Raw genomic sequence first — 26628 nt, 5'->3', positions numbered from 1 at the left:
GCGTGAGTGACGGCGGAGGCGGCCAATGGGAGAGCTGCGCGGGGAGGGACGGGCGATAAACGCGGCGGCGGTGCGCGCAGCGCTGTGCTGGGACGGGGGGAGGGACGGGGGGAGGGGCGGGCGGTCGGTCGTTGCCCGTCGGGGGCGCGGGGGGCGGCCTGCGGCGTGAGCGGCTCCGCGCTTCTGATGCGGGGCTGCGATGAGCGGGCGCGAGGAGGAGGAAGAGTGGCAGGCTCTCAAGCCCCGGCAGCCTTCTCCATCGCAGTGCTGCGGCGGCGGCTGCAAGCCGTGCGTCTACGGCGTGTACGAGAAGGAAGTGGAGCGATGGGAGCGGGCCAGAGCAGCGCGAGACAAAAACCTCCTCGTGGAGAAACCGGGGGAGGTCAGCGCGGCTTCGTGGCGCCCGCAGGCAGCGCTCACAGCCGGGCCGTGGGGCTGAGAGGCGCGGAGCAGCGCGGTGGATCGGCGCTGAGCTGCCCTCCTCGCGTTCCGTCCCCGTACTGCTGTGTACCGTCCCCAGCGCTAAGTGGGCTTCCAGAGAGAAGCGAAATAACAAAAGGCGGTCATCTAAGCGAGTAATTATTTATTGTTGTTCTTGCAGAGTAATAATTCAGAGCTCAGTCCGGATGCATTTGCTGCATTCAGCATAAGCTCGGTGCGGCAGCTAACAGAGGACACCTACCAGTACAGGTTTGAATTACCAGGGAATGGCAGCCTGCGATTGGGTTTGGGACAACACATCGTGTTAAGGTATTGTTCTCTGCGCTGCTTAAACAGCCCGCATTGTGGAACCCCATCTATAGCTTTTTGTCCATAGACAAAGCCTTCACACCAGGCGAATCATAATTCCATAGCTGTGCAATAATACAGATGAAAGGCCCCTGAGCTCGTTAGCTCTGCTAATTTTATGGCAAAAGCCATTGCAAAGCTCTGTTGTTTTTTTTTTTCTTCAGCATTATCCTCCTGTCGGTGGGTCAGAAAGAACTGGGTGTGATTTAAAAAAAATAATAATAATAAATTGCAGTAAGAAAGAGTGAAAGGTGTTACAATAGATGGCTTATTGCAGGGAAGACAGTGAGCTGTGCTCAATTCAGAGCTGCGTATTTTGGGCTCTGTATCTTGGAGTAACTCAGCACCCATGGTGTTACTTCTGTTGTCCGGGCATTTTCTAACTGATTTCTAGGAAAACAACCCTCCTGTGCAGTTAATGGCTCACCAGAAAGGGGCCACCTGGGAAAAGTTACTCTCCCTGCCATCTGTGGTGATCATTGCCAGAAAGCAGAAGTCATGTTATGATGCCATTGATCTGTATCTGTTGACGTTACTCGTGCGTTAACAGCTGATGTACACAGCTGGCTGGCTGCTTCAGCCCTCGTGCAGTGCAGCAGAGGAAAAGGTTTGGCCACTTGAGTCAGTTACTGTAGTCAGTATGGATATATTCAATGGAAAGAGGAGGCTTACAGGAAAATACTGAATATTGACAAGAATTTAACTTAAGGCTGCGCCCCGAATTTCATTATTTAATTGTTAGATGCTGTCCAAACACAAAAAGAAAGGTATATCCCAGAACAAAAGGAGTAGCATGCAAGAGAGCGTTTTCTCTCCCCTCTGCCACTCTTTCCCAAGTGCAAGAGCTGAATGTGGGATACAGCTGGGACCACCACCAGGAAAACAATAGATGCATCATAAGTTATGTCCCCTCCCAGGGGAGCATTTTGCATCTGTGCGCAGGCTGAGCCACTGAGAAGGGGTTCTGCTGCCTCCCTTGGTATTGCCTGATCTCCCCAGAGAAAAGCAGAAGTGTTGGTAATATCTGTCAATGACACAAGTTACAGTGGTTTCCTATATCTCTTTTCTCAGAGGAGTGGTGAATGGTTTGGAGGTCCAGCGAGCCTACACTCCCATTAGCCCAGGGAATGCAGAAGGTTACTTTGAAGTTCTAATAAAAGTAAGTCAGTCTATACAATATAGATTAGTGTCTGAGGTGCTGGGAACTGTGTTTTCTTTCAGGAACCAAGCACACTGTCAGCACTTCAAGGGAGACTCTGTCAAATCCCTTGTGGACTGTTTCTCTGTTGTTTTGAAGCAGTTGTGCTTTGCTATAAAAATTGCTGCTTTTTTTCCTCCGTGAAGCTGGAAGTAGAGGAAGGTGACACACAAACAAGTGCTTCTCAGGGCAATCTCTTCTAAACATTAGGCCCTCTCAGGAGCCTTGCAGTCGCCACTGTAGGAAGAGCTGCCCATTCCGTGTCCCTGATTTTGTTTTGCCTTTTCAATCTGTTCTTGAAGTCACACCCAGTAGCCAGTCCAGTGGAACCATTGGATTTTGGGAAGCCTTTGCCCAGCTGTTGCTTTCCCCCACTCATTATTTTTGCATTTAAGGACACTCCTCATAAAAAGCTTTTCTTTTTGGTTAAAAAAAAATAAATCTGTGTGTGGTGACAGCCCCAGTTTGGGTAAGCTGGTGGAGTTCAAAAGGATGTTACATAAGGAGTAGCTGGAAATATTTCTGAATATAGTCTTCAGGGCTCCTACAAATGCGTAATTAGTTTGTGTGGAGAATACCAAAGTGAACATTTTTTTTCTGATATGTGTTTGTATGCCAGTAGTGATTCCTCAGGGCAGACGTGAGCCTCAGTATAGGTGTGAAACACAGAATGCTGGGTGTCCCAGGTGGCTGCCAGGAAATGACCGTTTGTCCTCTGCCAGTTTTCCAGGATTTCATATTCTGGAGGTCTGTTACGTATTGTGTGTTTGAATGTTTGCCCTGTTCTTTAGAAATATGTACAGCTCGTATAAGATACCTGTGGGAGGGTCGTTTCACCATTCTTGTGGCAATTAGTGTGTGGTAGGGGAGAGAAATGTTGCATTTGAGTTGTATTAATAGGATGCATTCACAGGATGACTGTGAAATTTCATGTATACTTGCTTACTACTCACAGGTTTTGCATTTCAATAATAATAGTAATGATTGTAATGACACCTTTCCTTTATATAGAACCTTTCATCCCAAAGGGAGCTATAGTTACTCTCTGGCAGTGACAAAAGAGATTGGTAACACCCAGTGCAAAGCAGCCATTTTTATAACTCACTCTGTAGGTTGTGGTATATTTCACACTATTCAAGCAATTTTGGAAAGTACTATATTATTATTATTACTATGCAATCCAAGCACTGTTCAAACCCTTCTGTCTCCTGTTATTACAGCATTGCATTTGTGATACTACAGTTAAGAGTGAAGGAGTTGCCATTTACGGAGCATAACCCTCTTTTTGAGTGATTTCATAATGTTAGGGTTTCTCTCCATGTAAAACTGGGTGTAGAAGTTTCCCCCCAGGAGATAATTATTTTTTCTTTCTATTTAGAAAAATTCATTTTAAGCCCACTCAATCACTTCTTACTCCCAATTTTCAGAAATAATTTTGGAGAAAGGATTGCTTTAGTTACCATTACCATGGTCCATTGGGAATGGGTCATGAAGAGGGGTTGACTTTTCTCCTCTTGTCTCAGATTTCCATGTACAGGTTAAGAAGGTAGGGGTCAAATACTGTTCCTTTGATGCTCTTTGCATGAGATTCAGTACCTGCCCAGAGCCCTCTGAGCATGAAATGTTTCTGACAGCAGGGCAGAATCTGGATTTGTGCATGTGATATGTTTGCCTTCAGTGTAACAACCGGTGATAATAGATCTAGGATATCTTATTTAAGTGAGCTTGTTACGAGGGAGGAGTATCTGTGCTCTTTGTTAGCTAACAAGCTTGCAAGCACAGACACACATTCACTCGCTCTTGTCCTTAGCTTCCCTGTGCACAGTTCATCAGTTCTGTTTGCCTGCAGTGCTGCTTGGTGGCTGGTCCAGGCACTGGGGTGTGGAGCTGGATTTTTGTCCAGTGCAGAAAATACCCCAAAATACCCTTCTCTCAGTTATGTGGGCTGAAGGCTTTGAAGATTTGTACTGCATTCCATCTTTTGACCTCTGGCTGTGTTGCTTTTCTTCAGGCTTATCAGTGGCATCACCTCTCTGTAAGACCAGTTGTCTGCCATGGCTGTTAGGCTTATCTGCTTCTGCAGGATGGGCCAGGTGTTGTTCTCTGGGCAGGTCCCATAGATACTGAGAGTTCTTTTGCATGTATTCTTTCTTGTCAACATCAAGTCATCATTCAAGTAGGACATGTATATACCTATGGCACATTATGTGCAGCAGTAAGGCTGCTTGGATGGGACCTTTAAGGCTGCTATGGGTGGGACTCTGAGCAGCCTGACCTGGTGGGTGGCAACCAGCCTGCAGCAGGGGTTGGGACTGGGTAGGCTGTAAGGTCCCCTCCAACCCAAACCATTCTATGATTCTCTTTCTGAACAAGCACTCACCCTTTCTTATCAGTCACAAGTGAGGTTAGCATTCCTACGAGGAAAAGCCAAAATGCTGGGTGTTTTTTTTTTTGTGCCCAGTTGAAAGTGAAGCATTTTTTTGCTAATATTTTCCTTCTGTGAAGCCCAAATTAACGTGGTTTTTTTTTTTTTTAAACATAAAGGCATTTAGATGATCTGTTCTGAAAACAGTTTTATGAATGAGAAGCCTCTGTTGGGTCACTAATTGTATCAACACAGCATTGGAGAGACTGAAACAAAGGGAAAGAGAGAGCTATGCAGTGTTTATGTAACTATCAGTGCCCAGAGGGCATTTACAGATCCCACACCCTGAGGTTTGGAGAATGCTTGAAGGCTTGGGCTGTGCTTTGCATTCAGGGTGCTCTTCTCCTCGTGCTTTGTGAGCAAGAACTTTGATAAGCTTTTTCCAGTTTTGGAAATTCAGACTGCATAGGAGTGGGTTGTGTTTACATTATAGGCAAGCTGGAATGAATCCAATATGATTTAATTTAAATGTCTTTGTTTTGAGTATAACTTTGAATTATTTTTCAAATAGAACAATCTTTCTTTCTTTTTAAATGCATGAAATGTTGTTTTTTTTTTTTGCCCCCTTCTTGTTTAAATGTAGATAACTTTATAATTGACTTTAAGCTGGGAAAGTTTCCAACAGACTATAATTATTCTTTTCTTTTGTGCAATGTTTTTTATTAGTGCTATGAAGCTGGGCTAATGTCACAATACATAAAGACTTGGAAAGAAGGCGACACGGCCTTTTGGCGTGGGCCATTTGGAGGGTTCCCATATCGACCTAATAAGGTTAGTTTCCTAAGAGACGTAGGATGTTTCAGCTTGTGGCAGCTAGCTTTGTTTAATAATCCAAAGGGAAGACATCAATTTGATTACTGTTTTCATGATTATTTTAGGGACTTCCTGGGTATTGTGCAGTGCTGCGGCATTAGCAGTCAACTGGGGAAAGTACACCTTATTGAACTGCAGCATATGTAAGAGGAAAGAGGAGAAGGAGGTGGGTGGGAGACTGGAAAATTAGCAAGGCTCTCTGTTCATCACTTGCATGTGTTTAACAAAGGAAATGTATTCTGCCCCAGCAGTGAGTGTGGATTGTTTTTTGCCTTGTTTGAGCAATGCTGCTATCTTGTGACTGAGCACAAGTGAAAAAGAGGTGTTGATCTTTTCCTCTCCTGGGTGTTCCCCGAACTACAGCAGCTCCAGTGAGGTGTCACATCACCCAGACACTCTGCAAATGTTGATTCCCATCTACTGATACCAGGCTCTCTGCAAAGAAAGGCAGATCCAGTTTCAGGGGAAGGCTTCTCACGCACGCTAATTTCGTTACTTAATTCTGACCTTTCAAACAAGAAGCAGAATTGAAACATAGGTCATTAAGATCCTAAAGCCTTCCTTACTTTTTTTTTTTAAATTCATTTCAAATATCCAATGAAAGTAGGGCTGTGAAATCCCATTGACCAAGCTCCATGTGGAGCAGTGGTGTTCTGCTTCCTGGAATATCCTCCCTGCTGTGTAAGGCTACTGTTCACTTCTGTTCTTAAAAGCCTCCAGGTCATCTGGGACAAAACCTTGCAGCCCTGCCTAGAAGTGACTCATTCAGGGATTGCCTGGGTGATCCTTGTGCATGTAGTTTGCAGAGTACCTGAGCAATCTTTACAACTTGCTATAGAAGAACTGTCCCCACCGTGGGCCTCCTTGGGTGCAGGTAAATGAGTGAACATCTCCATGCTGCAGGTGGGAAACACTGGGTGCTGCACTGGTAGGTGTTTGATAGAAGTGAGATGATAGACCCAGGATGATGTGTGGATCAAGGTGAAGAAGGAACCATTCCCTCCATATCACCCTCAGGACTGTATTTTGCAGCATCCAAAATGAACAGCTATCTTTTCCAGACAGAAAACAACCAACAGTGGGTCAGCAAAGTGTGCAGCTGAACTGAAACTAAAGTTAGGATAAATGTTTCTATTTGGATATAATCCAGTTTCATTAAGTTTGATGTATAAATCTTGAAAGTGCTATCAGTAGTCCTTGATGGGTTTTACAGGAAAACACATTTGAAGACTTGTATGTACCAGTTCATGTCCTGATATGTTTTCCCCTTTCTAAGGACCCTTTAGCAGTGTGGCAGCAAGAAGGAACTGGCAATGAGCACCTTTGTTTCCAGTCATGATGGTTAATTCAGAATTCTCTGTTCCATTGTTAGCATGGAGAACTCCTCATGCTGGCTTCTGGCACTGGTCTTGCACCAATGCTTCCCATTCTCCAGTCCATAACGGATGATGAAGAGGATGAAACCTTTGTAACTCTTGTTGGCTGCTTTTGTACATTTGAAAAAATTTATTTGAAACCTCTTCTCCAGGATCTGGCTCGATACTGGAACATCAGAATATTTTACATCCTAAGCCAGGTAAATAAATGAAGTACATTTATGTGACTGTTCTGTTGTGCTTGATGGGCCTTTTCCATCAGTCTGGTGCTAATTCTTTCCCAGCCATCAGGGCTATTGTTGATCCGGTTGCTGCTGTTCTTAGATCTATTAAATGGTTTCTTGTGCTGCCAACAGCCTGGAGAGTTTTAGGGAAACAACCCTCTCTGCTTGTCCCTCTTCAACCCCACTGGCAGTTTTTCTGTCAGGAAGGACCCACTGATTCATATTCACTGTTGATTATTTTCCCCTTCATTTCAGACACCAAAACATTTATGCCAAGAAAGCTTTATTCTGGGAGCCTCACAGCAAATAAACTATTTCTCCTTTCCTGATACCAGTGCCTTAGTCTGTCCTTATCTTCCATTTGTTGCTCATGACTGCACCTCTCTTATTCTAGTACGTTACCACCAACTTCCCAGGAATTTTTTTTCCCTAGTTGACCCATTTTTAAACTTTCTGAAGTTGTGGCCCCCTCTGTAAAATGATTTTCTGTGCCAAATTCATAGGATGAGGGCATACCTCTCAGTGGTCTTATGTTTTCAGCGGTCTTTCTCGTTCTCATTTGGTCCCAAAGTTGCCTGTGTTCTGCACAGATCTGGTAGATGAAAATTATTTCCTTCAGCAATGAGGATTCATTGCAGGGAAGATACAGAAAGAATTATTTATGCTAAGGGAATGAATCCCATTGCATTTTTAGCTTCTCAGATGAATCATTTCTTGTATCTCATGGTGGATCTGCCTCATACATTATGTTCCACATATGGTCTTGGCAAGTTGAGTCTGGATATAGAGGAAAAGTACTTGTGCTTGGGCATCCCCTCAACTGCTCTGTAGGTGTGTATCTGGTGACATAGCTTAGATGCTCTTCTTGGGACAGTGCTTTCTCAAGAGCCTGAGAAGCTCCTGAAATTCAATGCAGTGAAGAGCAGCAAGAAACCCATCTGACCCTCTCTGACCCCTGTCAACACAGTGCCCTATGTACACATCTCTCCTCTCTTAACAGGCTGCTTGTACTCCAACGCTGAGTGGTGCATCTTCCCTTTTAGGATTCTATGTGTCTGTCCCAGTATTTAGCTCTGCTGCCTGTCACCATCAGATCTAAACACCTTCTGCTTCTAATTAATAGCAGTAGGGGGTCCTGTTAGATCTAATGTCATGGGATCTAACATTGCTCATGGGATCAGAGCTGTGTCTGGAGCAGGGTTTTCTTCAGTTGCTTTGGCAAGGGAGATGGAACTGAAGGAGGCTTGGGGGAGTGGAAGAGGCAGTGGGGAGAAATAGAATTGGGACTGAAGACTTGGGAATCAAAAAGGCATGGTGGGTAGTGGCTCCCAAAGGAGTAGGTCCTGCAGTGTTATTTGGCAGTAGTTACACTTAGTTTTGTTTAGCTGAGTGGCCAGATTCAGTGATAGGGAGGTATTTTGTCTGGCCTTTGCAAGAGGTGCACAGGTCTTGGGATGGATCACTGCTATCCTGGCTGGAGTCCCAAGGGTGAAAAACGTCCCATGCAGTCCTTTGAGGGGAAGAGGGAGATTCAGTTGTAAGCAATTGATTGTCCTTTTTAGTGTCCTTTTTTTGCCTTTTCAGGAAACTTCATTGGAAAATCTTCCTTGGAGCTATCAGGAAAACACATACACTGGTCGCCTAAATGAGGACTTGATAAAGACAATAATAAATTCCTGCCGAAGAAAGCCATTTGTATTAATCTGTGGATCTTCTGCATTCACTGAAGACATGAACAGATATCTGAAAGCTGCAGGAGTTGAAGAAGATTCCTGTTTTGTCTTTTAGCAAGGTATTCCTGAACCAAGGAGCGTCAGGCTAAGACTAGGACATCCTGTTAAAAGACATTGCTCAAAATCAGTCATCTCAAAAGACCGAGATCCTTATGCCTGTAGTTTCTTAGGCCTTTGGATCAAATATATTTTCCAGTATGATTCTCAATCTTGAATGTTTTAAAGATCAGGCGATCTTCCAGAGTGGCTGCTACAATCACCCATACCTCAAGGAACAGCATAGTCTTTTTAGTGGGAGTCTTTACATGCAGTTTTGAGGGACACCTCTTTAGGATATTAAGAAGCATCCAAGTGTACACCTCTGCTGTAATATGAAGACCAATGTCTTGCTTTGAAGTCTGTGTTTGTATGCAGTGATATTGTGCCCCATTGGTTGTACCCAGGAGAGATTTAATCCTTGGGAGAAGATAATGAGGCCAAGGGAACAGCAGAGCACTGCATGACCCTCTGGTGTCTGTGGGGTTCATTTCAGTGTCGTTGTCTTGCTGGGTGATGCCAGGCAGGTCTCTTCATCCTCCCTGCGCCTCAGTTGCCCTCTAATACATTAATGTGGGGATGGAGGTGCTGCTCTGTATGTACCAAAAAAAACCCACGTGTATGTAAGGGTGGAATTGTGCATGCTGCTCAAGGAGGATTTGCATTGCCTGTGCTGAACCTTAACCTTTGCAATGCTTCTGGAGGGAGGAGGAGAATGTCCTAAAAGTCTGTGGGGAAGCATCAGTGTAGCTGCTATCCATCAGGAAAGATGGTTGTCTGCTTTCCGTGTCCCCTAAGTGTTGTGTAAGAGTCCTGCTTCATTAAATTGAAATTACTATCAAATAAACAGCTGTTTCTTTTTGTCATAGGATTTTCACAGAGTGAAAGTGTCCTGAGCACCCCTGAGCATGTAAGAACAACATGTGAGGAGTGAAAGCTTCACTGGGCTTTGCTGGGATACTGCCCTACAGAGCACAGCAGGGCACTCCAGCCCCTTCCTGTTAGTGCACAGTGCTTCTGCCTTTGATCTGAGTTATCCTCTCTCCACTCTTTTACCTCTTAGACCACAGTGTTTACTAGCTGCACCTGGACATATACCCTTTTGGCACATCTTTCTGTTTTGCCATTCATTCCTTATTCATCCTGTACTGGGATTTCATAGGGTTTCCATGGCTGTAGCAGACGATGATGCATCATCACTCCTGTCTATTTTTTACCTGTTTGAAATAATACTCCTTGCACACGGGGCACGTACTTGAGAGCTGCTCAAAAGGATTGCTCTGCTTCACGTTGGGAAGCTGTGTGGGTACCTGAGGTCCTGCAGACAGCAATTGATTGCACTATATCTGCTGTTTTAGCTTTGCCTTTGCTCCAGGAGTGACACTGACAGTGAGATCATGTGAAGGATGGGCTGATCATCTTGACCACGCTTTTTGACTCCTTCACAGCTGCAGTGAGGCTCTGGCACCTTTTCCTGGCTCATAATAATATGTGCATGTTTGGTGAGTAAATACACTGTTGACTATGCCACTTGGGTGTGGGAGAACTCTTGTTTTTTCCTGTGAGACTGGGATCTGTAACAGAGCTGGATCTAAGCTCGGGATGTGCCTCTCCTCTCACACGGTTCAGGGTCAGAGCTGCGAGCAGCCTGGGCCCTACAGACACAGTCTGCCACGGTTGCCACTAAACCACAAGAAGTTCTTTGCAATTGCACAAAGGTGCATGTTTACAGTGCATGACATAGTCTTAAATGGCATGGCTTCCCCTTGCTGACATGAGGTTTGTCTCCAGTTACCAAATGCCTGGACTCAGTCCAGTATGGATGCAGCTTTTAAGCTGACTTCATCAGATCAAGGGCTGTTCTCATAGCCTACAGTAGAGTTCTGGCTTTTACTGCAGGCGGATGCAGTGATGTTGCCCATGTTAGGTCCAAGGCAAACTCTCATGCCTATCCAAACTGTTTTAGCCACCATAACCCACTCTGTAGTGGAGGTGCTTCTATGCAGCATGGGGCTGATAGAATAAAGAGCTGCCTTCTCTAGTTGCTCTTGCTGTTTTGTTCCTGGCTGGGAACACAGGAAATATTTTCCTCTGATGTTACGTACTCTGAAAAGCATATTTATATACCTCTTGCTTTAAGCATCCTGCCTGTTGGAGATACTGCTAAAAACCCACAAAGCCTTTTAGCAAAGGCCCGAGGTAAAACTTCACGCTTGCTTTGGAAAAGCAATGCGTTTCCAAGCAAAAGCTGAGACTGTTCCTTTAAGCTCAACCCCAATATGTCTGGGTATTTCAGCACATATGGGCCACGATGGTTAAACCCTACCCAGCTGGTCCGGCCATTCTGCCGCGAAGCCTCCTGTCTTTGTTCGTGGCTAAAAGGGAGGGTGGTGAGAGACAGAGCAAGCTGTGAGTGCTGCGGGTTGCAATCCTGCAAAGGCAGCCTGCAGGGCAGCGGGAGGAGACGACATGCAGCCGACAGCCCGGTTTGCTGTGCCGGAGGGGATGGGGGCTGTGAGAAATTCTCCATAGGGGAGACCGTGTCCTTGGCGTGATGAACTCAAAGGGGCCTTTAAACAGCCCTCGGCGCTTTGTTCTGCATTTTCTGCCCTTCTTTCCCTTCCCTCCCCCTTTCCCCACTGTCCTTTTGTCATTTTTCATGCTGGATGTCATGTGCCCATGGGGACAGGCCATTGTAGAGGGCAATGCTGGGCAGCAGTGGGATGGAGGGCTCTGGGAGGTCTTTCCCCACTCCACGGAGAAGGCAGGCTGCTGCCTGTCCTGTGTGGTGCTTGGCTGCTTTGGCCACCCCAGCGAGGGTCACAGGGACACTGAGTCCCCCATGAGACCCCTGCAGTGCTGTGCCAGGGAGAGGAGCTTTGCTTCCTTTCTTCCTCGTGGGCAGCCCAAATACCTTCTTAATTTCATCTCATTATTCCCTGCCTAAATAATTCCTCTTCCTCCTGGGGGACCGCGTTTAAAACTTTGATCTCCTCTTGACGACTCGCGGTCCTGAGCACATCCTTTCTGCTTAAATGGATCAAATGCCTTTTTGACTCATGATTTATAGATCTTCCCACCAAGGAGTTCAGGAAGCCCTGATACAGCAGCCTCAAAAAAAAAAAACAAAAAAAAAAACAACACCCCATGATGTCTCCGGCCTGAGCCTCAGCACTCAGGGCTGACCCAGAGCCATTTGTGAAGGGCTGCCTAGCTTCTCATCAGCATTACTGCTGTTCTCATCCTCCCCCCATCCCCTCTGCTCTGCTGACTGATGGCGTTGCCTGGGCTCGGGCTCGGCCAGGGAATTGCCATCCCCAGGTCAGGAGGGGGTGAATGTGCCCGAGGCTGATGGATGCCTTTCCCCAGGATGGGGTCACAGCTGGTGTGCTGCACAGCCCTGGCCCCCATGTGCTCCCCATGTCCCAGGGGTACTGCTGACACGGAGCGCAGCTGGAGGGATGGAGATGAGCGGCCACGTAGGTGTCAGTGTGCTGAGAATGGTGGTGGAGGAAGCCTGGTGTTACTGTGCTGGATGAGCCGTGCTGCTTCTTGGTGGATCTGTGGGCTTTCTGAGGCAAGAGAACTGTCCTGGCTGGGGTCTTGGTCACGATGACCCATGATGTGGTAGGGGGACAGATCCTTTTTATCCCAGCTCATTTGGCTCCAGCTAATTGAGCTCCACGGAGGTGGACGTGCCATCAGTGGGATGCGTGTCTGGTGCCAACCAGCTCTGCATGGCTCCAGTGAGGCTGGGCAGGGGCAGAGAGCCCAGCCAAACATTACTGTTATTACCCATATGTAAATACAGGCACTTAATGACCTTGGCATGGAGTGTTTCCTGGGAATTAATGGCCAGTTGGTGTTAATGGTCCTTAGCAGCACCTCGGGCCAACGGCTCCTCCCAGCCCATCATTAATCCACAGGAAATGTCTCAGGCATCGATCCTCATTGCTTAATTAATAAACGCAACTCATCTCCACGGCTGAGATTTGGAGACACTGGCTGCTTCTTTCCCCACCGCCTGGAAGGTGCCTTTTTCAAGCAGAGGTCTCTCCCACGCATGGCTTCATTTTGCCAGGCCTCTGTGTGCAGCATGGGCTGTGAAAGCACTGTGCAGTTGGGCAGGCAGTGAGAAGCCCAATGCTGGGATGCTGCCGGTGTCTCCAGCTTTTATCAACAGTTGGCTTGTGCTACAGTATAAATCACGTTAATTCCTGAGGTACTTTTCCGTGGTGAGCCTGAAATTCCCATTTTGGTTTGCTGTCTTGCCTGGCGAACTAAATTATTTTCATAGCCCCTTAAGGGCATATTGTCAGCCCAGACTTACTGCCATTATACACCATATCTGAAGCATTAATATCTCTTCTAAATATAGTGTATTGACAAGGTATCTGCTATAGTGTAAATCTTTGGGACATTTGATCCAGATCATTAAAACCGAGTGAAGGAAGGGAGGAATAGATCAAGTTGCTTGCTGCTCTTAATTCAAACAAGCGATGAATTATTCATTCCACTATTAATTCTGCAGCCCTCCTGCTTTTTATTTATTTCTCCCCGTATTTATTTTTTCCCTCCTGGACAGACAGCTCTGGAGAGATGCTCGGGTGGTGGTGACAGCAGGATGGGGCGCAGGGCCATGGGCTGCATGCCGGTTTTGGTCCTGTTCTGCACGGTGCTCAGGGTGGCCCCGAGTGGAGGTAAGGTTCTGTGCATAGTGGGGGTTGGGAATGGCTCAGCAGCACCGGGTGTGCAGGTACGTGGGGTGGTGAGTCCTCGGTCATGCTTATTTTAGGTGGTAGGTAGGCATTGTCTTGTGGTTACAGGCACTTTGTTGAAGGGTTTGTTAACTTCTGGAGTTCTACATACGCGTATACATACATATACACCAGTATATATGTATATGTTTGTATGTATGCATGTGCAGCTTGCTCTGTTTGTGTGTGTGTGTGTGAGACAAAACCCACATATTATCTGTGACCCTGGGCACGGGCCGCAGTACTGCGTGGCATTGGGGTGGGACAGCTCAGCCAGTTGTTTCAGCCAACTGGCTGTATCCTTCCCCAAAATGTAGAGCAGCCCAGGCACCCCATCCTCAGTGACCCACCCCTCCTGCTGAATTCCCTTTTGGGTATGAATTCCAGTAACATCAGGCTGTTAGCACAGTCCTGTATGGCTTGATTGCCTATCTCTGGTAATTAGCAAGGCGCAGAGATCCACCAGCGTTGCTGCTCATGCACACATGCACACCAGATTTGCTCACAGTGCAGCGCTGCGCACATCCTCGGCTCCCTCCCTTGCCACACTGACAAGCATAATGGACAGTAGTATGCAATGGCTGAGTATTGATTTGCACATGCTTGACCCAGATTGATGGCAGTGAGCATGCAGCCATGTTTGGGAACCAGCACGTGTTCCCCATAGGCTACACAGAGCCTCTCCCCTCCCAGATGCAATGTCTGTGCCTGCTGTGCAGCATCTGCACCCAGCCCTGGCTCCCTCCCTGCCTTATTTCATTATAACCATGTCTCCATATAAAGGTTTCATTAGAAAATCAATCCCTACATGCACAACTCATTGTGAAGCGCATTGAACCCTTCATCCCTGTATCTCCTAGCCTGAATTCACCAATACCACCTTCGTACGCAGGGAATGTTTTGAGCAGATATCAAAAAGCTGAAGGGATGGGCAGCCCACGGGGTATCCCTACATTTAACATCTGTCTTTAGAGCTGCTGTAATCGGGGAGCTGAGGAGCACCTCCAGAGGTTCTCTGGGGCAGGATGTTGCAGCTGCCTCCTGGCACAGGACTGAGGATGGGGCTGCCTTGGCCATGCTGCCTTACCTGCAGGTGCTGGATTTCCCCCCTTACAGCTTTTGGGAAAAGGAGAGTAAATTTCTGGCTGAGGACCAGCCAGAGTGTAACCACTGCTCTCTTAAAACTTACTCTTTACTTTTTCCCAGCAAGAAATAGATACTGACAATAAGCTGTAGGTGGACCAGTGGGATGAACTCATGGAAATGGTCAAGTGTGGGAGCCCATCATTCAGCAGGGCTGCAGGGGGGTGGAGGAGGAAGTTACACAGAGGGAAAAATGGCAGTGGGGGGGACACGTGTATTGCAGGTCTCCCTGGACACCTCTTCTAGGTCTGGATGGTATTTTGGCAGTGCTGGTGTTAGGATGGAGCTGTGGCGGGATGGAGCTGGTGCTGTGCATCCCATATAGTCCAGTCCCACTGCCCACCATCTTTTTAGGCATGTCCTAGAAGGGATTCATCACATCTGCCTCCCACCCCTCTTTCCTGTCATCAGGCATCAAATGTGGCGGGGTGCTCTCAGCACCCTCTGGAAACTTCTCCAGCCCCAATTTCCCAGGGCCGTACCCCTACGAGACGGAGTGCACCTGGCTGATCGTGGTGGCCGAGGGCTCCTCTGTCCTGCTCTCCTTCAGCCACTTTGAGCTGGAGTACCACGCCGCCTGCGCTTACGATTATCTCCAAGTCTACAATGGGGCATCCCTGGACCAGGGTAACCTTCTGGGCACCTTCTGTGGCCGTAGTGCCCCACCACCTTTTGCTTCTGCCTGGCACGTCATGGCTGTGGTCTTCCGCTCTGACCGGCACGTGGCCAAGCGTGGCTTTGCTGCCACCTACCACAAAGGTAATGGGGAAGGGGATGGCCATGAGGGTGTCTGTCCGTGCCCATCCGCTCACTGACCTCGATGGCTGTACCTCCTTGCAGATGCATGTGGTGGGCAACTGACGGGGCTGTCTGGGGAGATCGCCAGCCCGCGGTACCCCGAGAGCTACCCCAATGATGCAGAGTGCCGCTGGAGCATCAGGGCGACTGACGGCCCCCTCACTCTGATCTTTGCTGACTTCCAAGTAGAGGGCAGCCAAGGTTGTGGCTTCGACTATGTGGCTCTTTTCGATGGCCCTACTGCTGCTGCCCCCCACCTGGGTCGCTACTGCGGTAGCACCCGCCCGCCCCGCATCGTCTCCTCTACCCAACACCTCTTCATCCTCTTCAAATCAGACTTCAACATTGTGGGCAGGGGCTTCAAGGCCCGTTTCTATTCAGGTGCAAGGTTTGGGGGATGGTGGGAAGGGTGTGGAGTTGGGGTGTTGCTCTCAGACGTAGGGTTTGGGTGATTCGGTGCAGAGCCAGGAATTGGGCTCTGTGATCCTCATGGGTCCCTTCCAACTTGGGATGTTCTATGCCCATGGCCTTGGCCCCCTCAGATGCTGCTATTCCCTAAAACTTCTAGGTGAACGTTGAGCAGACACTAAGTAGCAGTGAGACAGAGGGCGGAACAGGCTTTAGCAACAAAACTGATGAGCGCTCATCAGCCAGAAGACTTCAGTTATCCTTTCCTCCTCTCCCTCTGCTTTTTCCCTAAGCAGGTGAGTGCCAGGAAGTCTACACCACCATCAAGGGCAATTTCTCCAGCCCTCAGTACCCCAACTTCTACCCCAACAACCTCCAGTGTCAGTGGAGCATCCAGCTGCCCCCAGGCTACCGGATCAAAGTCTTCTTCTTGGATCTGGAGCTGGAGGCTCGGAGCAGCCTGACCAGTGGCTGTGACTACGACCGCCTGGATGCCTTTGATGGTGGAACTGAGAATGCCTCCCTGCTGGGGACGTGGTGTGGGAGGGAGAGCCCAGTGCCTGTCACCTCCCGCAGCCATCAGCTGCTGTTGGTCCTCCACACGGACCGCAGCACGGCCAAGCGGGGCTTCTCCCTTGCCTACGTTGGAGGTAAGACATCCACTCATCCCAGTCAGTGTAAGAACCACGGGATTTTTCGCTGCATCACAGAATTGTTTGAGTTGGAAGGGACCTTTAAAGGTCATCTAGTCCAATTCCCCTGCAATGAATGGGGACAAAGGGATGAAAGTCCGAGGAGAGGCAGCCAGGCATTTGGGTACCCTCTCATGCATCAAAACCACTTTCCATAACTCAGCCATTTTGTGTTGGTGCCATCACACCTCAGTGCCACATTTGCTGTATTTCAAGATAATTACGTCTGAGCTGACCCATGTATTGGGCATGATTCATGCCTGTACTCAGCACAGGATGAGCCTGGGGTCCGTGGAATGCAGGAGCAGCTGCAGCATCTGTGTGCAGCCCAGCCCAGCACCCTGCCTGCAGAGCTGCTGGTACTGCAGCACTGGAGCTGCAGCAGCTGAGCTGGGTGCAGGAGCTTTAATCCCTCAGCAGCAGAATCATACGTCACAGGGAGAGCAGCAGAAGGCATTTTGGAGAATGTAGCCATGGCAGTGAGAGGGGATGGAGCTATATCCTAAGCCTTTACAGGCTGGGGAGGGGTAAGGTTTGTACCAGGCACACAGTAGGCTGTGTGTCATTCCCAGGACCACAGAAACATGAGAAAGGGGCATATCAGTCTCTGTAACTCTTCATTCCTGCAGATATTTTCCTTTTGTCTGGGCCCACGAGGTGACTTGGGCGGGGTGTGTGTGATTTACGGCCATTGGAATGAGAGCCTTCATGCAAGGAGTGAGGATCCATTTTCTCCTCCTCCTCTTCTTCATCTAATGCACTTTAGTTATTTGGTAAATCTTCTAATGGTTTTTATAATGCACTAAGTGTAGCAAACTGACACTGTTTTTTCATATTGATTTTATTGCATCTTACCAGTTTCATAAGGCCGAGATTCAGAGGGAGTTGGAATAATTCAATAATTCATTACTGTCCAAGTGCTTGGTTTGAGCTCGGCGAGGATGAATTTCAAAGGAGAGGGGCATTTTTTCCTCCCTGATTCCTTCCTGCATCCATTGCTTTCTGCTCAAAGAGATGGGGTTTGTCCGGTGCCTGGGATCCCACAGTCTGCAAACCCAATGCAAGGCAGGGCTAAACCACTGCTGTATCAAATAACTCTCTTTTTTTCCCCTGAAAACACAAATTGTCACATCAGTCCCCAAGCCATGGCTGTGGCACAGTGCATAACAGCCATGAGGCTGGAGTCCCTACTGTCCCCACCACCACCAGCTGTGTGTGTCATGGGGACAGCAAGCACAAAAGGTGGCAGTGATGACAGCTTGCCCGTGTCTCCTTTTTGGTCCTGACAGTCGTACCCATGAACGTCAGCTGCACACGGACAGACTTCCACATCCAGATCCCCATGCAGGCCCTGGCCCAGCTGCAGAGGAACAAGGTGTACTTGGGGATGCCCTCCTGTGTGGCTCAGGTGGTTGGTTCACACTTCAGGATACACACCCGCTTTGACACATGCGGCACTGAGTCTCAGGTAAGGATTTGGCAAACCTTCCTGCAAAGCAAGATGGGCAGTGGGCTGACCTCTCTTCCTACGACTCTCTGAAAGGTGGTTATAGTGAGCTGGGGTCAGTCTCTTCTCCCAGGTAACTGCTAGTAGGATGAGAGCTGGTGGCCTCAAGTTGCGCTGGGGGCGGGGTTCAGGTTGGATACAGGGAAAAAATTCTCAGCAAGAGCAGTGATGCACTGGCCCAGACTGCCCAGGGAGTGGTTGAGTCAGCATCCCTGGAGGTGTTCCAGAACTGATGTGGCACTGAGGGACGTGGTTGGTGGGGACGGGTTGGTGATGTTAGGGACTGGGTGATCTTAGAGGTCTTTCCCAACCTTAATGATTCTGTGATTCCATGACATCATGTTGGTCACATCAGGTGTGGGGAGGAGTTGCTGGCTTCTTTCCCATCCTCCCAGTAGATGCTGGGCTGCTTTGCTGTCAGCTGGATGTTCAGAGCTGTCTCCACGAGCCTGCTTTGTCTTGCAGAGACGAAACAACACATCCATCATTGTCAGCACACTCTACATTGACTTCTCGGTGGGTGACCAGGAGGACATCCACCGGTACGAGGTGCAGTGTGAGCCCAAGAGGAAGGAAGCCTCTGTGTCCCTCATTGCTGGCCCAGACCCACACAGACTGAGCCAGGCAGAAAACATGGTGGACGTGCAGCAGAGAGGGGCGGGAGCGATGGATGCCCACGAAACCAAGAGCCAGGACACCAGTGACATCGTCTTCATCAGCATCTGCATTTTGGCTGGCCTGCTTATGGTCATTGCTGTGGTTGGGCTCGTGCTGCTGTAGCACACTCAGGTTGGAAACGTGGCCCCCAAAACCACCCTTGCCCCCAGTTTTGTGCTAACACAGCTGCTGAAATGGAGACGGTGAAACAAAGCCTGAGCCCAACCTCCACCTCATCCCCACGCCTGAGATCTGGGTGGTAGGCAGCCATTTTCCTTCCCATCAGTTTTCCTCTGTCTCTCAATCTGTCCATTTGGCTCAGGAATGCACTTCTTATGCTCTGTAACTATTCCCACACCTGCTTCAATTTGTTTTCCCTCTGGTGCATCTACTTTCGGGAAAGTAACACTGTTTGCTGATGGCTGGAAGTAATCTTGTCAACTGCTGAATTCCTGAACATAGCAACTACCCCCAAATACAGCAATATTTGTAACAAACCTTCTCCATGCTCCCCATCTGTACTGGTGTGGGTGCTGTGGATCTGTAGTGCAGACATCAGCATCTTCCCTCGGTGTGCGGTGATGGGTACAGCACGTGTGGGTGCTTTTGGGTGGTGTTTCTGGATGTCCTTACACCATATATGAGATTAGGGCTGGAAAAGACCTTTGAGATCCAACCCACCCCACCATGCCCACTGCCCATGTCCCTCTGTGCACATCCCCATGGTTCTGGAACACCTCCCTGTCCATGGGATGCTGCGGGTCACCATGCAGTGCTTCCCAGGCTGGACAAAAGTCCCTTGTAGCCGCCTGGGTGCTGGGCTCTCTGCCACCCTCCTGGCCTTGGGCAACCTTTCCCATCAATGAGGCTCTGTGCACACCGTGCTCACCGAGTTGTGAGTGTGATGGTGATGCTGGGGGTTTGCTCATCACCTCAACAAGTGATGCAGTGCAGCACATGAGCTATACAGAGAGCTAACAGAGAGGGCTGGCAGGAGAAAGGAGAGGTGTAACTGGGGGCTGGAGCTGTGCTGCTCTTGTAAGTTAATTTTAATACGAATGTTGTGTTCATCTCTTTGCTGAGAGGGGGGTGAGGCTCTGGCACTGCTGTCCAGAGAAATATGCATGCCCACCCCTGGGATGCCATATTCAGCACTGAGTTTATTCCCTCAGTGGCGCTGGGTGCAGACCCCACTGCTTCAGTGACTCCCTCCAGGGCTGTTTTCTTCTCTCTCCAGTGCATCCCATGGCTGAAAGCAGTCTGCCTCAGGGATGAGGTGCTTGCTAGAGGAAATGCTCCTCAAAGATGGGGCAGATGCAGGTGTTCCCAAACTGGACATGTTCAGGGTTTGTACACTACAGCCCCAGCAAGGTCGTGTCTCGCTCAGAGGCGGTGAAGTCCGGCTCTGAACCTGCTTTAACTCTTTACATTATTTTTCTTCTCTCTCAAAGAATGCCTGAAGTGAGGCAGCTCTGCTCCTCTAATCTGTGCTCCCTGTACACCCTGCAGCCCACTGCCACCCCTTTACCACCCTGCAGGTACCCGATGGAGCACAGCTGAGCAGGCAGCAGCCACCAGCCCCGCCAGCTGGGGAAGCATAATGGATCCAGCATATGGACAATTAAAAATGCAAGGACAGCGTTTATGGGGAGCTGTTGTTTCCCAGTTTATTTTAAGCAGTCGTCTTTCCCATTTCCTGGCCGTCGCAGCCCAGAGGACAATGAGGTCATCCTCCCCGTGCTCCTGGGGTTTGGGTGTGCAGAGATAAAACAGGGCGCTTGGGGAACATGGGAAGCTGCTATGTTCAAAGGATGGCGGTGCCTTAAGGATCATTCCAAATCTGTGCTGCTCGCAGCCCTATCCAAGCATCTCCTGGGCTCTGGCCCGTGGGAGGAGCTCTCTTCCAAAGCCAGCATCGTAGTGGGTTTGGGGGGTCTGGGCTTTGAGGCATCCTCCTCCTCCTCCCTTCATTGGTGTCACAATGTGAAAATTTCTGTTTAGGCAAACCAGTGTCTGCACAACAGCAATCCTGCTGTTTGGGCAGGCTGTGCTGTGGGAAGAGCGCCTGTCCATGATAGGGGCACCTTTTATAGGGAGATAACTGCTTGGTGTATAATAATATATAATTAGCAAGGATTATCCTGTAATCTAGTCTAATTGACAGGGACCATAGATGTTGCCCAGCAGACTGCCAGCAGAAGAATTTAGAGCAGTGCTAATTGCAGTATAACCCTGGCATGCTCTTCCCCTGGTTACATCCCTCAGGATGCCTGAGCTCCTCTGTGCCTCAGTTTCCCCTGAATCCTGGTGCTGGGTGTTCAGGAGCCACCTGGCTGGGTCCTCACTGCTCCTTTTTGGTTCTGTAAGCCAAGCATTGGGTCTGCCACCCTGGCAGTACTGCAGAGAGAGGTGAGTGCAACACTGGGACTGTGATTCTGCAGCCCCCAGAAGCAGTTGGGGCCCTGGGAGCTGTGAGAGGGCATCTGGGGCTGCTCCTTGTCTCAGCATCTCTTCTTCCAGGGCCAGCCCAGCAAAGCGTTCAGATCACAGTGAGAGAGATCTAAAAGTTTGGGTTCTTTGTGGAGAAACCTTTGAAGAGCTCCTTAAAAGACAAGCAATGCCGAGGCACTGCACTCTCTTTTTCAGGAAGGATGGGAAGGGTCTTGCCTGCTCCCTTCTTCTTTCGCCCCAGCAATTTGCAGCACTGTGAAGCTTTCCTTCACTGCTGCCTCCCAAACCTGTGGGTTTGCTCTTCAGAAGTCCTTAAACCATTCCCCTGTTGTCTGTGCTTCCTGCTGTGCTGCAGCTCCCCAGCCCAGCCCTTAGGGAGCTTTCCCAATTCCCCCGCTCAGTGAATCTTCATCCCATGTGTCCCTGCAGCTTTAACATCACCCTGCAAGAGCTGGACCCAGAGCTATGCGCTTGGGTCCCTTAGAAAAATAGCTGTGAAAGTATTAGCCATAAAATAGACCATATTTATATGAGTTTACTGGTGTGCAGTAACTCTGCACTCCTGGAGTTAATTCCCAAAAGAGAAATACTCAGCATGTAGTGAGAATGAGGCCAAAAAATATCTTCTCTGCAATGTGTGCTTCAAAGAGCCGAAAGGAATCCAAAATAGATGGAACAACAACTGCTTCTCCCTAAAGTGTGTTCAGAAAAGAAAGGTGTCAGGGGCCAAGAGAGATGTAGATAAAGTCACCCAGAAGAGTTGGCCATGTAGAGCCCTGTTTATGTGACCTTGTTTTCAAATTTTACAGCACTACTATGGATAGCATCTGGTAAGCATCCACATCTCTTTCCTCTATGTGGCAGCTATTGGCATTGCAGCTCTGGAAACAAAACCTAAGACGCTCATTGATCCTGAACTTCTTTTGTGACAGACCAAGGTGGGTGAATTCAATCACAGCCTGAAGCTAAGTGGGAAATGGATCTGATTACTTGTAAGAAATCGAGGGTTTTCACATCTCTTGCTCCAGACTGGTCATCAAGTGTAAGCTCTTTACTGATGTATTATCCTCAGTCACCACTCACATCTGCCAGTTTCTGTCTCCAGCACACCTACCCATGCTTTGGGTGTTGTAGCGTCCAAAGGAGTATTTAGCAGCCCCACTTACTGACACCCAGTCCTGTTTTAAGATGAAGATCTGAATACCGACTACTGCATCATTTTCACATTGCATTATTTGTTCTTAAAGGACTCCCCCGAGGTCAGTGTTGACCACGACTGATCAAAGCACACCTCCTTACGGTGCATTACCTTTCAGTTCCCGTGCCTGTGAACAAGCAGGTTTCACTCATCCCAGCACTTGACTCTTTCGACCCCGTTAACTCAGAAAATGGATTGTGACCAGTGCCTTGTAAATGCACAGAGAACAGAGAGCACTTTATTCTCCACCACTAGAGAAAGACTGTACCTGTCACATGGCCTTAATAATAGCATAGAGACAACAAAATGACTTGTGGCACTAAAGAAAGCAGAATACGAAAGGCAAGGTTTCCAGGTTTTAATAACTAGTAGCATTTCAAACAATAGTTTGTTGTTTAAATCTACTTACACCATCATTCTGAAACATGCTCTTTACAGAGGAAAAAAAGTTTGGATGCGGAATGTTTTCCTCACAACATAACTGTAGTTAAAAAAATTCATTTCAAGGTGGGGTTTCTTTTTTAATGTTACACTAAGAATAAGCACCACTTTTCAATCATGAGTGAGGTATGGAAGTCAGAGTGAGCTGCTCATTAAGCAGAGTATTAGATAGCACCTTTACCCCAGGGCATTTCGGTTGTCACCCCAGGGTTTCAGAAAATGGCCACCACTACAGGATGACTGAGCCTATAGAAGGATGGATAGAAAAGAGAATCACAGAATGGCCTGGGTTGAAAAAGACCACAGTGATCATCTAGCTTCAACCCCCCTGCTGTGTGCAGGGTGGCCAACCACCAGACCAGGCTGCCCAGAGCCACATCCAGCCTGGCCTTGGATGCTTCCAGGGATGAGGCATCCACAACAAAATCATCAAAACTTGTTTTGTATCCCACTGTGGATGCAGGGGAAATCACCTGGCTTGGCTAAACAGGGCTCAGCCGCAGCAGACTTGGCTGAGTTAGGATCAATGAGGGTTTGCAGTTATCCATTAAGAACCTCCTCCCATGAAACAATTACCCCAATTTCCCACTATTTCCCACCAGTACAGCACAGAGATGATTCTTTATGCCATTCAGCTAATTACACCTGAAGATCCACATCAGAGATGGAGCTGAACTGAGGTATGACAAACTGACAACAGAAAGAGGTGAGCGAGCAGGGGTGGCTTTATACCAGGAAAATACACAGCAGAGCAGAAGAAACTTTTCGTGCAGCAACCCCACACAGATTTAAAGCACCACTTTCATCACTAGAAGTTCTTGTCCTCAGCCAAGTGAGTCACACTGTCAGCACTTGGGCAATCCCCTTGTGACAGAAAGGGTTCCCAGTTCCACAGAGACGCAGGCACATGAAGTTCTCGCTCGGCATCGAGCACGACACCTCACTTTTTATGGCTCTGTACAAACGCAGGGACGGTGAGCGTGCCAGTCTTGACTTCTGCTCGGATTTCAGGTTTGTGCTTTAATGAGAAGACAAGAGCTCGCACCATTCTGCGATACGGCGCGCTAATGAGACGTGAAGAGAGATGAAAAGCTTCTCGCTCAATATTTTCAGCCAGTGGGTGATCAATCTGAAAACAGCAAAGTATAAAATTAGATCTTTACATTTAATAAGGAGACCAACTGATTGAAATTGGAGTTTGGTGCTTTTCGGTGTTTCTTCATTAATCAGTGTAGATTCAAGGAAATCTACTTCTCATCACAAGTGCAACAGGAAGAACAATTTAATTCTACCCTAGCAATTAAGGAGCAAGGCAGCATGGTCAGTAGCAGGGAACATATTCACATCTCCAGCTGGGTGGCAGTGCTTTGCCATCACGACAGGAAACTAATCTGTAACTCGCTTTGGGTTCCAAGTGGAACCACAATTAGAAGCTATGATGTGCTCTGTGTGTTGTGCTGTCTCTGTGAAGCTCACTTTTTGATCCTGCTGATATAAGGCACCTCGGATGCTATTTTAAACTCAATTCCAATAGCAACTATAAGACATGCCAAACACTTGGCAACTCTGCTTTGTGCTATAAAGGGAGATGCAGGCTCTGTGTGTGTAAAAGGAGGTATAATTAAGAATGCAGAAAGGGATTTACTAAATGTTAATTACATAGTTATTGCTTCAACATGTGCCAAAACCTGTAATTTAGAAGATCTTAGGAAAAAAAACCACCCTGCCCATCAAGAAATGGTTTTAATTTCACTTCTGCTTTTTGTGACAGGGAATCTCCCATGCTTCTCATACGGGAGATTCCAGTGTGTCAACCAATACTCCTCCAAGTCCTTTGCCCACTACTTTTACTCTCTTTTTGCTACCCAAAACTAAATTACCCCTCTGCTGGAAAGCACTTGGAGCCCTATTGTATCCATTCAGCCCCATTCTCCCCTTCTAATCAGCTTGCTTTCCACTTGCCCAACCTCTGGCTCCCTCTGGCAACCTCTGAAAACTGTCCATCCTACAAAGACAAGCTCTACTTGTGGATGCAAAGGCAGCTGCAAGCCACGGGGTAGATTTCCTTGCCTTGCATATCTTCACATAATCATCCCAAAGCACCCTCACACTAAATGACCTTTTTGTTCTGCCCCAGCTCAGATGGATGGGAAGTTGGAGAGGTTGTTCTCATAGCTGGCAAACACATAGCTGTGAAATTCTTGAGTCCTTATCACTTTTCTTGCTGTTTAAAGGGTAACTAATGAATAAATTAAAGGGATAATTATTACAGTGTTTCATAGACCAAGCAAGCTAGTTGTTCAGCCTCACAGCAAAACTCTGTTCATTTACTTAAAGACACCAGAGGGATCTAGTAATTATTGCCATTTTATATACTGTCAAACTTGCCTCTATGTTTTTGCAATAGATTTCAATTTACAAATGTTTAATTACTTAAATATGAAATGCCCAAAAGGTCCCAGTGTTGCCTTAACTGCTGACAACTAACAGTCAAAACTTTATGTTCTGCTAACTTCCTCCTTCTCTTATCCAACCCAACTACAGTACATACACAGCTACTCTACTGGCTGGTGATGTAAATGAGTGCAATACACTTACAGTTAGCATGTTTACTTGTTTAATAACAAAAAAAACCCCACAAATCTACCTTTAAACAAAGCTATTGATAAATGGGGAGATACAACACTGAAAACAGGAACTCTTGTCCCCACTCTGCTGCTAGGATCAGTTTTAGGGTAACTATGGCCAACAAAGGTTTGTCTAACCTATGAGCATCTACTCTTTGAGGTGAAGATGAACACTACCTCTAGATCCAGGGCTTCACAAAGCAGCTTCCGTGCATTCTTTCTGAAAGCCTCAGTCTTGGGATCACTCTTGACTTCTATTGAAGGCCTATTTGAGTGGTGTTTGATGAAAGTTCTCCATTCCATGTAAACATCTTTGGCAAGGCTGGCCACATCAGGATCGGAATGTTTGCGCATCCTGTTCACAGTGTGACCTGAAAAAAAGGCAACAAGTCACACGGTTTTGGTGGGTGGACAATACATACAGTGGTGCTCGGCAGCCAGACACGTCTTTAATTCAGGCAATGTCAGAGTATTGGCACAAACGTAAGTATAAAATTACTCAGAATGAAGCCTCAACTTCACACTCTTGGACACCTGCAGGGATTGTGTTGGAGAAATTAGCAAGGAATGAAGCTAAACACTTGAAAATTATTTTCTCAAGCGTGGAGACATACTGGCTCTAGTGAAAGTCTGTAAAATTGGCCTACGTGTGCTTTTTTTTTTTTTTTTTAAACTGGAAACCCTGTCAAGGAGGCCGCAGAGCTCCCGCACTGCACGCGGACCTGCCGAGCGAACGGCCTCCTTTGGGAGCGCACCCAGCGCCCCGCCCGGCAGCGCCGTTGGCCACCAGGTGGCGCTGTGCGGCTCCCGCGACCCCGGCAGCCCGAGGCGCTCGGGCACGGGGAAGAAGCGCGGGATGAGCGCGCGGTACCTATTTTTGTGGACAGTAACACTTCCTTGGAAGGTATTTTCTTCTTCAGCTCCCCCAGAGCTTCCATCAGGTTTTCTTTAGGCTGCCCGGGGAGCTCGAGCATCGCCTTCCAGCGCTTTATGTCTTCCACCACCACCACCCTCTGCAAAAAAGCCAGTAGGAAACATTCTTATGAACGAGGCTTCCCCGCAGCCCGCTATCAACGCGCCGTAGGCTGCGTGAAGCGGCGCGCACAGCACGGGGACTCGCCTTAAGGGACTCGAGCGTGGCCTGCCGGAAGGCGCGGGGCTCCGACCGGACCCGGCGGGGGCTCTGCGGGGAGCGGGCCCGGCGCACCACGAACCGCTCCATCCTCCTGCCGGAAGCCGCCGCCCTGCCCTGCGCGCTGCGTAGTTCCCGCCGCCGGGTACAGCCGGTCGAGGCCGCCCGGCGGCGCGGACTACAGCTCCCAGCAGGCACCGCGCGGAGGAGAGCTGTGATCTCG

General features: G+C 48.3%; 3 protein-coding genes across 8 annotated transcripts; 2 read left to right on the top strand and 1 right to left on the bottom strand.

Annotated features, from left to right (window-relative positions):
• The first annotated feature begins 103 nt into the window (after nucleotides 1-103).
• Nucleotides 104-9460, top strand: CYB5R5 (cytochrome b5 reductase 5 (putative)). 4 transcript variants are annotated; one of them, XM_031602948.2, is made up of 6 exons: nucleotides 110-382; nucleotides 602-750; nucleotides 1861-1948; nucleotides 5079-5183; nucleotides 6598-6801; nucleotides 8410-9460. In XM_031602948.2, exons 1-6 carry the CDS (start codon nucleotides 200-202, stop codon nucleotides 8611-8613), a joined length of 933 nt encoding a protein of 310 aa, XP_031458808.2. In that variant the 5' UTR covers nucleotides 110-199; the 3' UTR covers nucleotides 8614-9460. The 4 variants fall into 4 exon arrangements, with proteins under 4 accessions (XP_090002833.1, XP_031458808.2, XP_090002835.1 ...); XM_090146709.1 differs by having other exon boundaries at nucleotides 110-412; XM_090146707.1 differs by lacking the exon at nucleotides 602-750 and having other exon boundaries at nucleotides 104-575.
• Nucleotides 9461-9515: 55 nt separating this feature from the next.
• On the top strand, nucleotides 9516-19198 carry CDCP2 (CUB domain containing protein 2). Of its 3 annotated transcripts, XM_090146704.1 has the most exons (8): nucleotides 9516-9594; nucleotides 9953-10096; nucleotides 13180-13294; nucleotides 14906-15253; nucleotides 15335-15673; nucleotides 15997-16350; nucleotides 17682-17860; nucleotides 18365-19129. In XM_090146704.1, the coding sequence occupies exons 3-8, from the start codon at nucleotides 13219-13221 to the stop codon at nucleotides 18677-18679; spliced, it is 1611 nt and encodes a 536-aa protein (XP_090002830.1). In that variant the 5' UTR covers nucleotides 9516-9594; nucleotides 9953-10096; nucleotides 13180-13218; the 3' UTR covers nucleotides 18680-19129. The 3 variants fall into 3 exon arrangements, with proteins under 3 accessions (XP_090002830.1, XP_090002831.1, XP_090002829.1); XM_090146705.1 differs by lacking the exon at nucleotides 9516-9594 and having other exon boundaries at nucleotides 9602-10096; nucleotides 15335-15493; nucleotides 18365-19198; XM_090146703.1 differs by lacking the exon at nucleotides 9516-9594 and having other exon boundaries at nucleotides 9602-13294.
• A 4155-nt stretch (nucleotides 19199-23353) lies between these two features.
• TCEANC2 (transcription elongation factor A N-terminal and central domain containing 2) lies at nucleotides 23354-26575 on the bottom strand. Its single transcript, XM_031602934.2, has 4 exons — nucleotides 26394-26575; nucleotides 26145-26286; nucleotides 25451-25644; nucleotides 23354-23775 (listed from the first exon to the last, which is right to left on the bottom strand). The coding sequence occupies exons 1-4, from the start codon at nucleotides 26493-26495 to the stop codon at nucleotides 23587-23589; spliced, it is 627 nt and encodes a 208-aa protein (XP_031458794.2). The 5' UTR covers nucleotides 26496-26575; the 3' UTR covers nucleotides 23354-23586.
• Nucleotides 26576-26628: the final 53 nt, after the last annotated feature.

This window comes from Phasianus colchicus, chromosome 9, assembly GCF_987193195.1.
Source record: "Phasianus colchicus chromosome 9, bPhaCol1.hap1.1, whole genome shotgun sequence".
Taxonomy (NCBI): domain Eukaryota; kingdom Metazoa; phylum Chordata; class Aves; order Galliformes; family Phasianidae; genus Phasianus; species Phasianus colchicus.
Note: the sequence above shows the minus strand (reverse complement) of the source record. Positions and strands in the feature narration are given on the sequence as shown.